Source organism: Calypte anna, chromosome 3, assembly GCF_003957555.1.
Source record: "Calypte anna isolate BGI_N300 chromosome 3, bCalAnn1_v1.p, whole genome shotgun sequence".
Lineage (NCBI taxonomy): Eukaryota > Metazoa > Chordata > Aves > Apodiformes > Trochilidae > Calypte > Calypte anna.
In genome coordinates, this window is record NC_044246.1 from 8,945,822 (window position 1) to 8,958,254 (window position 12,433).

At 43.1% G+C, this 12,433-nt stretch overlaps 2 protein-coding genes across 2 annotated transcripts in view; one reads left to right on the forward strand and one right to left on the reverse strand.

The window, feature by feature from the left end:
• Window positions 1–7,708, reverse strand: part of CEP170 (centrosomal protein 170) — an 87,261-nt gene extending 79,553 nt beyond the window's left edge. The window contains exon 1 of the mRNA XM_030447426.1: window positions 7,492–7,708. The gene's annotated coding sequence lies outside the window, so the exon portion shown is untranslated. The remainder of the gene's footprint in view (window positions 1–7,491) is intronic.
• A 495-nt stretch (window positions 7,709–8,203) lies between these two features.
• Window positions 8,204–12,433, forward strand: part of SDCCAG8 (serologically defined colon cancer antigen 8) — a 103,305-nt gene continuing 99,075 nt past the window's right edge. Inside the window, exon 1 of the mRNA XM_030447220.1 lies at window positions 8,204–8,479. Within this exon, the coding sequence (XP_030303080.1) occupies window positions 8,413–8,479 (67 nt within the window). The 5' untranslated portion in view covers window positions 8,204–8,412. The remainder of the gene's footprint in view (window positions 8,480–12,433) is intronic.

The window sequence follows — 12,433 nt, forward strand, 5'->3', positions numbered from 1 at the left end:
CTCACATGGCTGTGCAGCTGAGCTGAGCTATTTCAGAATATTCAACTGGTGACACACTAATTTGTGCTGAATGGTTCCCAGAGGCTAACACACAGAAATCTTAGCACCAAAGCAAAACAAGCAGGGCTGTACAGCTAGGATTGGGAGAAAAAGGAAAAACAGCCAGTGGGCAGTTCTGCTTAGGCTGCTAATGAGAACACATGCCAATCACATCCATCAAACCTACCTATGCCTCACAGGACTTCCTATATTTATACAGATCTATAATAATTTTCAGAAACATTGATATAATAATTTTTCAAATACAAAGTTGTTTTTCACATTTATCCACTATAGATAAAACCATATACTTTTTAAAAAGATTCAGTTTGTATTCTTATTCTTTTTTTCATTTGCCTCAATCCTCTTCTTATAACACATCACAATCCAATGATCAAATCTTTTGTCTCTTGCCTCATGATACACTAATGCAGTATTTTTCTAAGACACCTAAGGCAAGGGCATCTCCCACTAGATCAGGTTGTTTAAGGACCCATCCAACCTGGCCTTGAACACTTACAAGGAGGGAGCAGCTACACCTTCCCTGGGCAACCTGCACCAGTGTCTTACCATCCTCACAGTAAAGAATTTCCTCCCAATGTTTATTCTAAATCTTCCTTCTTCAAGTTTTAAACCATTGCCCCTTGTCCTGTCACTACACACTCATGCAAAAAGCTCTATCCCAACTTTCTTAGAGGCCCCATTTAGGTATTAGAAAGCTGCTAAATAAGGTCACCTCTTCTCCAGACTGAACAACCCCAAATTCCTCAGCCTGTCTTCACAGGGGATGTGCTTCAGCCCTCTGATCATTTCTGGGGCACTCCTCTGGACACAATCAAGGAACTCCACGTTGTGAACTCCAGAACTGGACAAAATAACGTGCAACATAGACACACAATGGGATACATGACAAAGATGCAGTGTTTAACCTACAAGAGATAAATTAAAAGAAGATTCTGGAGTATCACTCAAACCTAAAAGGGGAAAGTTGCCCTTTACTATTTGCAGTTTCAGCAATGCAACCCCTGAGCATGTTTAGCTTTGACAGCTGAAGTTGCCGATATGGTAAAGAAAACAGGATCAGGCTTAAAAAAAACAGAAATAAAGCAGGAAGTGTGTTTGCTTAGGAAAGCTAGAAAAAATACATACACAGGAAGCAAGACAGTTGTATGTGGTTTAGAAGTTGTAAAATCTGAAAAATAAATATTCCAGGAAAAAAAGAAAAAGACAGTATTGGATAATACCAAGCAATAAAATTCCTATAGCAAGCTAAAAAGTACAATGCAAAAGCACCATATTGCACCTTGCATTGTTGTGTATAAACAATTCCTGCCACAGGCAGAAGTCCTCTGCAGTACCTAAAGATCACCGAGTTCAACAAGACCTGGGGCAGACAGATAATTCGCCTATGCTCAGGGAAGTCAAAAATAGAATTTTGAATGAGAACAAGAGCCAACAAAACAGAGTATGAAGACTCAGCACAAAATAAATTTCATGTGGCAAACTAAGATTCACAGAAACAACAAATTTTCCACAATAGCAAATTTAAAAAAATAAATAAATTGTGACATCTCTGGACTTTGATTCTCAAATTACATGACAATCCCCTCTGGAAACAATAAAAAGAAACCATAATCATTTAAAGACAAGGAAAATGGATGAATGGAAGTGTAAACTTCCTTAACCTCACAAAATTGGGTTGACTTTTTTGTATTCGTACAAAGAATACAGGAAATCAAGATTTTAATTATTAATTCAAGCTAGTATTCAGGTGAAGAAAGGCCATTTTTATCAACTTGCCTTTTTTAAGACACAGCTCAAGAAATGCAGATCAAGTGGAAGGAGTAAGACATAACAGAAATTACACCTGACTCAAAAGTTCCAAGCTGAAAATAGATGGAGACTGGCTAAGTCTTAGCAGAAACTACCAGATGTGCTGCAGCTTTAGCTCTCCCTTGACACGAGGCTATAGCTCTTCTTGGAGAAAAGATACTGGGTTAGTGTCAAACCAAAGGTCCATCTTTGCAGCTATTCTTACATTTTTATGAAAAGTCCAAAGTAAAAAATAAAGTAAAACTAAAATATTATCCTTTAAGTGTCTTCTATTTAGTAAATTAAATTCTAAAATTATGTAGAATTCTTGACATCAAGGTTCTTGCAACGATATAGTCCCATGGGACTATGACTATCAGTTAAGTCATGGGGGTCAGAGGGGAGAAAGTGAGATGGCAAGAAAAATGTATGTTAATGAAAAAAAACAAACAACAAACAGAAAAACCTACAGCATTCCAGTTGCCTGCATTTTTCTTCCTAATCTTGAAATGCAATCCACAACAAGATGACAAATAAGAAATAATTGAAAGGGCTATGGTTTTGAACTTAGATGGCCAAATATTTGCAATTCTAGAGAAAGATCATCAATAAAATTACTTAAGCATGTCATTATGAGTGAAAAGTCATAAGAACATGTGATTTGGTCCATTCTGTGTGTTTCTACTTTCAGACCATAATGGCTAGATTACAAGTTCTTCATGCAACACCAGAGCTGAAGACTAAAATACCCTGTGCACAAAGAAACACACTGGAAATGCCAGGGAGTGGCATCACTTCTCTTATGGTTGCTCTGGAAAGCTCAACAACTGCAGTTCTTCCTGGAAAGAAAATCAGCAGAACCAGAACCTCATTTGGAATGAGGTACCAAATGAGATAATACCTGGAAAGCCCATCACACAGACTTTAGAAGGTTCAGCTGTTTGTCAAGGAAGATACCTTATTTTCATGGAAAAAGTCCCAGCAAAAAATAGTTTAGTTCATAAGAATGGAAACAAGAAACGGAAACAAAAATGCCAATCCTTGCAATAAATGTAGCAGAAAAAAAATCCTGAAGCAGCTAAGACTGTAAAAGGGTTACAGTTGTTGAACTGTAACCTCCAACCAGCTCAGTAGGCTCATCAGTGGATGATGTTTGAGCTGTAAAAAGCACCTGGCTAAGGAAAATTCTATTTTTAATAAATATTTCTCGGAGGAAAAAAAGGATGGAGAAACAAAGTTGACAAATATGGCAGGCTCATATGGGAAAAAAAATACCATGTTTTATTGAGTATTCTATTCAGAGGATGAAAAGAGAAGACTCTTCACAACTCTGTTTTGAATGATAGAACCAATTTCTCTAAATGTATACCAAACAGCACTTTTTATTAAAAATAAATAAATAAACCACATACTTCAAAAGTAGTACCTAGGCAAGAAAAAACTATGAGAATATTTGAAAACTAACAGCCTTAAAACCTGTGAAAGAGAAGATACCAATACAAAAGTCCTACTTTTCCTCATAAAAAGGCCACACTATTTAACAGAGCCCCTTCTCCTCCCTCTTTTTATATGCACTTTTCAGACAAATAGTTTTTTTCACCCAGGGCTATGTTCTGAATGTATAGTCTGGACATTTTGCATACCAAGGACAGTAAGTAAAGCCTAAGAAGAAACCCTGTATCTAAATTATTTCCTCTTAGTTATTTTGTTTTCATGGTTTTATACATAAATCACTGTCTGACCACAGTAGTCTACAGTGGCACAGTGGACAGACAGGACAGCTAAGCAGACCAAATATCTCTTTGCTGATAGAAAAGGGAGTATTTCCTTTTGCCAGGCTTAACACTGCTCTGTACTTGCCCTATAACTTGTCTGAATACACAAGAAGAAAGTTCAATTTGTTAACCCAAGGGAGAAGGAAAACATTCATGAGAAAAAACAAACAATAAAAAAACCACAAAAAACCCCCAAACAAAAAACAACCCTAAAACAAACCCAAGCAAAACAGATAGTTTTCTGCTGGGCTGGTTCAGTGTATCAATTTCTTAGGAACTTAGACCAGAGCCACTGCAACAGAACAGACCAGCCATGCTGCACCAAAAAGAGAAAAAAGCAGGTAACAGGGACTACTGTATGCAGAAGCAACAAGACACCAGAACTGACAGTCATAGTCAGGCTCTTTAACATCCACCTGCTCCCAGATTTACTTCTTAACCTCCACCTAGGAGCCTGCATAATACACTTCAACTTCAGAGAGGCAGCACTCAGTACTTTCCCAAAAACAGGTCTCCCTGCAATCTTAGTATGTCAGCAATCTAATAAAACATCTTTGTGGCTTTCATTTGAAACTTCTGAACTGCTTTTGACATAATGTAACAAAAAAGATAAATAATTTAGAATATATAGGATTTTTGAAGGTCAAACAAAATATTAACAAAGGTGATTCTAACTACAACACATCTGTGAAATAAAAACAGCCTCTCAGCTTTTTGGGCAGTAGACTAGGAAAACTAAACTTACAAAGGTGAATCAATTATTTGCAGTTTATTTCAGTATTTTTTCACATGTAGAACTGTACATCAGACAGACAAAAAAAAATTATTTAAACAAGTAGCTCGTACTCATTTCCCACCCTAATTTGCATGTGTTGTTACAGTTTAAGTCACCTGATCACACGCTATTTCTCTCCAGGACATCTGCCTCTTTGAATGCACTGGATGGACTCTGATCCAGGAAAGCATTAGCACTGTGCACAGAAGGGAAGTGCTTTCTGTAGACCAGTCCGTTGAAAATGTGCAGATACACAACGATCAATAGTAGAAGGGAAGAAATGCAGGCATTCAACAAGAACATTATAAACCTAATAGCAAATGAAAAGTCCCCCCTAGGCTCACTCAGCACACTAACACTAGCTCCCAGCTTGCAAACTGGAAGCTCCACTCCCCAGCAACCATGAATTTCCTTTCTCAAATTTCAAAGTCTCCAGGTTACAACCATATCAATTTTTACGACATTATGTAGCATGTTCTTCAAAGAAGGGGAAGTGAGTGCCCTTTTGTAACCTCAGAAGTGCTGGAAGCAACAGAATTTCCTCGAGTAAATTCTGCTATAGGCAGCAGGACTGTGTACAAAATTTTCTGAAGCAAAACCAGAATTTCATGACTGTGCTGGATTTCTAGCTAAAATGACAACAAACTGTTTTACCTCGTTTCTCTTTACACAGCTAAAAAAGGCAGAGCTGACATGGAAATTGTCATTGTAGGAGGTGTCAATGTACATTAAATCCCTTTTTCTGCATTTGCAACAATTGGAAATGGTACTCCAAAATCAGTTTCTTCAGCTACCAGCTATTCATGCCTCAGGTTTTATTCCAGTCACTCAACAAAGTTTCCTAGCTACTAAATGCAGGTGAACACAAGACTTTTCCAGTTCACTTTCATAACCTTGTTCTTTTCTGGCTTGTATATTATAAACAGAATTGTTTAAAAATTCTGGATTCTGCCTGTCAAGTGTGTTACAGCTGTAATAATAATAATAATAATAATAATAATAAAAAAAAAGCAGTACCATGAGAAAGTAAGTTTGGTAACAACTCTTACCACAGATGTTTCTCTTCAGAAGAGAAACTTTTATCTAAGTTGCAAATAAGTTGTATTTTTGAGGTTTTGATGAAATCCTGCATACACTCAATTCCACTGCTCTGTCTATTCCACCCCTCCTGACTTCCTTCAGAAAAGCAAAATAAAATCCAACAAGATTTACATGAAAATGACAGTGTTTAAAAATAAAATCCCCAAAGAATGAGGGGATATTCTTTGTGGTATTGATGCTTGACTTTTTCCCCCATTAAATAAAATTTAAAGTTGAGGAACTTCCGTACTAATGGAATTCGGTTCCAGTAAGACAAGACTTCTTGGGATCTGGACATACAGCAATTCCCAGAGGAAATTAATCATAGGAAATCACAGCACGTTTAATCATGTCCTTGTTGAGTTTACAAAAACTATTCCACCCCACATATCATTTTGCACAGGCAAAACCAGGGCCAAGAACACGGCCACAAAGTCTTGAATGGCATTCCCAAAAGAAGAAAGGATGATCATTGCAGTCCTAGAACAACCTTTATTCTTTCACATTAGTTAAATATTACATGAATAGCTTTGCTTTCACCAGGGAAAAAAAAATAGTAATTTCTTCAAAGTGCCGACCAGCAGACGCCGTTATCCTCTTGTCCTAAGAACACGATCCTTACGTATCCTCAACTCACCACCACAGCATCTACGTCTCATTTTTTTTCCCGTCGAGCCGTAAGAACGGACGGACGGACGGATTGTCAGCTCATCTTAAAAAACGCCTCAGAACGACGTCCCAAGGCCCGGTGACCGTCCCAAGGCCCGGTGACCGTCCCAGGGCCCTCACGTCGCGCTGCCCCGGGCTGCTGCCCGCTCCTACGGCGCCCAACCGCCGCCGCGCGCGCCGCGCCCAACCGCCGCGCCGGCCTCGCGCGGATAATTAGAGAGAGACAGAAGCGCGAGCACCTGCACGCGACGCCGCGCCACGCGCCCGGCCCCGCAGCCCGCCCCGGGAAGCGGCCCTGAGGAGGGAGCGGCGGAGCCCCTGCCCCGCCCCGCCGTGCCCCTCCCGGAGGAGGGCTCCGCCGCCCGCCTCGACGCCAGCTTCCTCTGCTGCAACAACACGCTTTCTGCTCGAAAAATCGCCATCGGGTTTTTGTTAGCTCAGTAACCCGTTCGCTTCCACGCCGGGAAGACAAAGTGGGCCCGGCGCTGCTGCCTGCTACCGGGAACAACAACAAAAAGGTTATCGTGTCTTTTTTTTTTTCTCTCCTGTCTTTTTTTCCCGGGAAGAGCCTGAAGGAAGAAGAGATCACGCCTTCAGTAGAATATTTTTAATGCAAAAGACACGCATATTTGTTAGGTGAAAATACGCAATGAGAGAGAAGGCAAAACCAGCAGATTTTGCCCATCATCCCTCTCTCAAGATGTTATTGTGAGGGGACTGGGCGGGGGAAAACACCGCATCTCGAGTGAATGGCACCTCTAATTGTTCAGGCTGAAGAAACACACCACCTCCAGCCGCGGGGCAATAGAGGCAACCGAAAAAAAAAATATAAAAAAAATTAAACCTCTGGAAACGCCCGCTCCAATCTCGGAAACCCGCCTGCGGGAGGGAAGGGCAGGCTGCCAAGCCCCCGTGCTGCGGGAGGGTGGGTGTGCCGGCGGCGGCGCCCAGGGCCGGGAGCCCATCGAGCGGAAAGGGGCAGGGAGAGGCGGGCAGCGCCGTCCACATCCAGTCTGCGCTGATGCCCCGAGAACAGCATCAGTCCCCGCCGCCGGCCCCGCCGCGCTCACGAGTGGAGAGGAAGGCGGGGGTGAGGAGCAGCCTCTGGACCCAAAGGGGACGGGGGAGGGGGAGCGCGCTGTGCCCGGACCGCGCTACCGCCCCCTCCGCCCGGTGTCGCTCCCCCTCCCCGTCGCAACCACTGGAGCACGGTGGGCGAGGGCCGCCTAACACAATAAGCACCGGGCTGATATCGGGGCGGACAAGCGGCGCGACCCCGGCCCCTCTCCGCGTCACAGCTCCCGCCCGAACCGCGGCCAGGGCGGCAGCATCCTCACTCACCCCTTCGAAGGAGGTTCGCCGCGCCGGGGATGGGCACTCCCTGGTGGTGTTGGTGTTGCCGCCGGTGGTCACTGAGCCGGCATCCCCGCGGGGCGGGGGCGGGGCGCTCCGATCGGTGTCCCTGTGGCAACGGCTCCAACGTTATTCCCTGCACATAGCGGCAAACGGGCAGAGCGGGGCATGGCACTGCGCAAGCGCCGCCCCAGCTCACACAATGAGGGGGGAGGTGAGGGAAGGAGGGAGCAACGCGCAGGCGTCGAGCCGGAGCGGCGGAGCGGTCGAAGTGCGGCTGCGCCGGCTGCAGACAATAGTGTTCCCCGCTCCGGCCGCCGCACACCCACTGCGCAAGTGCCGGAGTACGCGGTGGTGAGATGTAAACGCAGCTTTCCCGCTCCCGTCCTCCTCTGCCATGACTGGACCTGCGCTCTACCCGGCCCCTGCGGACCCAGGGACGTAGACGGAAGAGCAGTGCTCTGCGCAGGCGCGTGTGCATCCGCAACCCACAACAAAGGGGAAAGAAGAGGCTGCGACCACCCCTTCACTGCCCCCTCCTCCTCCCGCTGCCGGGGGTGGGAGACGGGCGGCCGGCGGGGACTCCACCTCCCAAAGTGCGCAGCGCGGCGCGCTGCATGCTGGGACATGTAGTTTTATTGTCGGTCGAGCAGCTCCGGGGGCGTGGCGGGTCTCGCGCGCTGCTTCCCTCAGCGGGGAGGCCCGAGGCGGGTGGGTAGCAACGAGCGACGCTGAGGAGGCGGCGGGCGGCCCCGCACCTCTGTGGGAACTGTTGTTCTTTCGGCATTCCGCGGTCGTGGCGAAGCGCGGGAAAGTGGAGCGGCTTGGACTATAATTACCCACCAGCGAACCGGGGTGCCGGCGTGTTGGGCAGCGCCGGCCGCTGCCCCGTGAACCGGCGGCGTCCTCATGCGGCAGCCCCGCGGGGAGTCCGCCTTGATAAAGTCCCTGGAGCGGTACCAGAGGCGCCTTCGAGGTGAGCAGGCGGGGTGATTGCGGTCTCCGCTGTCTGGTAATGCTGGAGAGCTCCGCCGTACCCGGCTCCCGTTAATCCGCTCATCCTGCGGGCCGGCAGGACGCCGGGTACCGGTGAGGAGCGTTGGGGGTGCGTGAGCGCTGTTAGGGCGGTGCGGAGCAAGGGGCTGCGGGGCCGGTTTGTCCCGCTGCTCACCTGGGGCCGTTTCCTTTTTCATTGTTGGAAACACGAACTTTTTCTCTAGAAAGCCAAGATAGGCTGTTTCCATATATCTAGCGCTGCCTTTGCATGAGTAAGTATCAATAAGATATTATCACTAACATAACCCCATTGTAAGGCGATGTAAGTTCCATTATGTTTCTTAATTAAGTTCTTTATTGGTCAGTGATTTGCAACTCTCTAGCCCCATTGACCTGTATAGCATTTCTTAGATCATTAGCACTACCAAATTTACTGTAGGACAAATAGATCGTTGTTGCTCCTTGAGCTGTCAAGATTTCCTTACCTCTGTGTCTTAAATAGTTACACGGCTTCAGATTTTTCTCCACATTCATATTATCCCTGTTATCTGGATTCTGGCATGCCTTAGCTGTCTGCAGTGCCTGGCATTATCTGGGCCCAAGCTGAAAGGTGGCAACAAGTTATCACTACCCATGCTGGAGATCAGAGTAATGATTTTACAGCCTTATATAGTTGGATGGAAGAGTAATTGGTTGCTTTAGTGCAGTATCCTTGGTTGTAAAGGGAAACCCCTCAGAAGTCTGGCATACAGGGCAAACAGGTGTTGAGTAAGCTTAGTCTACAGCCCAGAGGACCAAAAGCCCCTCCAAAACTCCTCACTAAGACATAACTGGTCCTTGAGCCTGTGAGAGAGCATCTGGTGAAATAACAAAGGTCTTGTATTAGTTCTTTTCCTTAATAGTGTAGACGTTGTATAACGAAGTTTTTTAATATTGTATGTGATTGCCAGGGTGTGCAGTTGGGGTTATTAGGTTACCCTGTTCAATTTCACACAGACGAGACCATTTCAAATGAAACTCAGAGTCGTTAGAAGATAATGAAGTTTTTTTCAAGTAAACTGAGGTATTCTGGAAAAAAAAGTCATTGCTGTTCTATTGTATTCACATTAGTAATTGAAAATGAGCAGGCAGAGTGTGGATGTCCAACAGGCCTTCTACTACACCTAGGGCTAGAAGCAGAGCATGAGGGCTTACTGCTACTTCACCTTTCTCTCCCCAAAGCTCTGTTTAGAGCCCACTTCTTTCTTTCTAGCATTCACCTAGCTCCTTGGACAGAGAACTATTAACTTATTTTTTTGTTGAGATTTCTGCCTGTATAGTAAGCAGCACTGGCTCACATCTAGGCTGGAGTAAATACAAGAGGAGGAGCAAAGGAGGGGGAGGCCATCCTTTTAGGCACAGTTCCTCATATTGGCATCTAAGAAAAGGTGGAAATTATGTTCTGTGTTCTCTGTATTACCAAGTGCAGTGTACTATGTAATTTCAGAGAATGAAGATGCAAGCTGTGAGAGGAACTGATAAAAACTTAGTGTTTCTACAGATAAAGTTTCATTTTGTGGCTGCTTTATCTGACTCCAAAAATAACACAGGAGAGATGTGAAGTCAAAGCTGTGCTAAGATAGATGAGGTTGTGGCCCAGTTACCAGCTCTTCAAGTTAGGTGGGACACTGAAGCATAAAAGAATTAAACTGTAAACAGTAGTCAGTAATTACATATTTCTGCCTTAGGTTTTTTTTGTTGTTTGTTTTTTTTTTTTTCACAGTTGTTTTAAAGTGTTCTGCTGAACAGAGCACATGTCATTTGTTTAAGGGAGGAGAACCTGTCAGAAGGAACTGGAAAATGCTTTGAGTTTCTCATATCTGTAGATCCCTAGACCTTAGGCATGAACTTTATGCTCTGCAGAAAGAGCTGATTCAGGGACTCGTGATGATGACTGCAGCAGCTCCAGGGAACAGTTTCCTCTTAGAAATGATAATTTAGTAAACACTGTGTTGAAAACCACCAGTTTCTTACATAATGTAAAGCAACTATGAAGACCAAGAAACCAAATTAAATGGATCCATGGTTCATTAGTTTGAAACTACTGAGTGTCAAACACATCTTATGACTTTTTGAGGCCTGACTTACGAACAGCATGGTATCATTAGTTGTTACTGTTGTGTGGCTACATGTAAAATCAGCATAGATTGTAAAGAGGAGATACTTTAGTCACAAAACTGTCATATATTAGGTTAATAGTTGCATACCTGTGTTTGGCAGCCAATAAAGAAGAGTAAGTGCGTATCAGAATGGTAAATAGTAAGGAAAGGAAACACCAAGACTGCACAACATGCAATGAAAAAACTTGCAATGAAATTCTCAGTTGCAGTGTTTTTAAGGAAGTATTTGGCTGAAATGCTGTCCCAGCAGAGGCATGTGATGTACTATTTTAGATTTATGTTTCTAAGTGGTCTTTATGTTACTAAGTGGTCTGGTTGTCTTTTTTTATCAGTTACCGTTTCACATCAATTTTAAAGTCTTTTTTTTTTTTTTTTAACCTCTTTAAAGAACCAGTGTAATTCCTTCTTGCCTAATTCCCCAGAGCTGTTGAGTGGGAACCATGGGATGTCAGAAAGTGACCACTTTGTTGAAATTATAGCCATTAAGTTCTAGTAATTTTCCTTTGAACATTATTAAAATTGGACCCTTAGCTTTAGATGGCAGACTTAGGGCAACTTTTTCATAGAATTGCAATTTGTTTAATTTATATTACTTAAAACTTCTACCAGCTGGAATAATTTTCCATGTCTTTCAGGCAATTCTGTTGTTTTGGATGGTTGCTTCCTTTGCTAATCTCTCAATTGGCTCACAGAGTATTTTCTATGGCATTTCTGAGCTGATGAATGAGGTAGCTTTGGTGCTTTCATTTCAAGAAGTGCTCTTTATAGACAGTCTTGGGCAGTGTCTGAAAAAACATCTTTTGTTTAGGCAATGCAAACATGGTTCAATGCCTTCTCTGTTTTTTCTGTTTTCAATTCAATGGCAAATTGTTTTTACAATTTTTTTTATTTTTTTTCCCTCCCACGAAAGCTGATTACTACTTGGGAAATACAGCTACCTCTTCTATGCTGTATTTTACTTCAGAATGTCCCAACTCTAGCCTTTATCTTTTTTTTTTTAAGTTGAATGGATCTATAATGTGTCTCCAATATAAAAACCTGTAGTACTGACATTCCCATATATATATATACACACATATATATAGCTATTTTTAAAAAGAGTCTATCAATTATATTTCTCCAGAGATACTTTTCTGGAAAAACAATACCTATAATATATTTTCAGGGAGTAGTTCTTAGGTTTTGTAGTTCTGGTGATTACAGAAAATAACCATAGGTATCAATGCTTCTTTCACAACAGAAAAGTATATTTATTCAGCCTGTAGAATATATGGAATGTGCTTTCTGAACATTAATTAAAGTTTCAGTCAGGGTCTTATTGTTTTTTTCTAGTGTTATGCTTAACAGCTTGATTTAGTCCAAAATTGCATTCACGTTTGGAGACAATGAAGGGGAGGAATATCTTTGTGCCTGGAATGGTTTGGTCTTGATCATCTTGGGTTAGGATCCCTGATTGCTTTTGTCTCTGAATTAATAAGCAGTAATCAAGAAAAGTAAACAGCAGTGTGACACTGGTACTATTTTCATCTGTTTTGTAACTATTGTCCCAGGATATTTATGGAAGAAGAGGATGTAACGTAAGAAAATCTGTTATCTTTGGGAATAAAGGAGTATCTTTTAATTTAGAAACTAAAGTTTAGTTTAGAAACTGTAATATTAGGATGAGAGGTAAACTAAGGGAACAAGTGTAATTGGGTCTGTTTGCTTTGCTTTGTTTTGTTGCTCTTCACTGGGCACAGAAACAAATATTGAGACTCCAGGGTTCTCTGACAGTG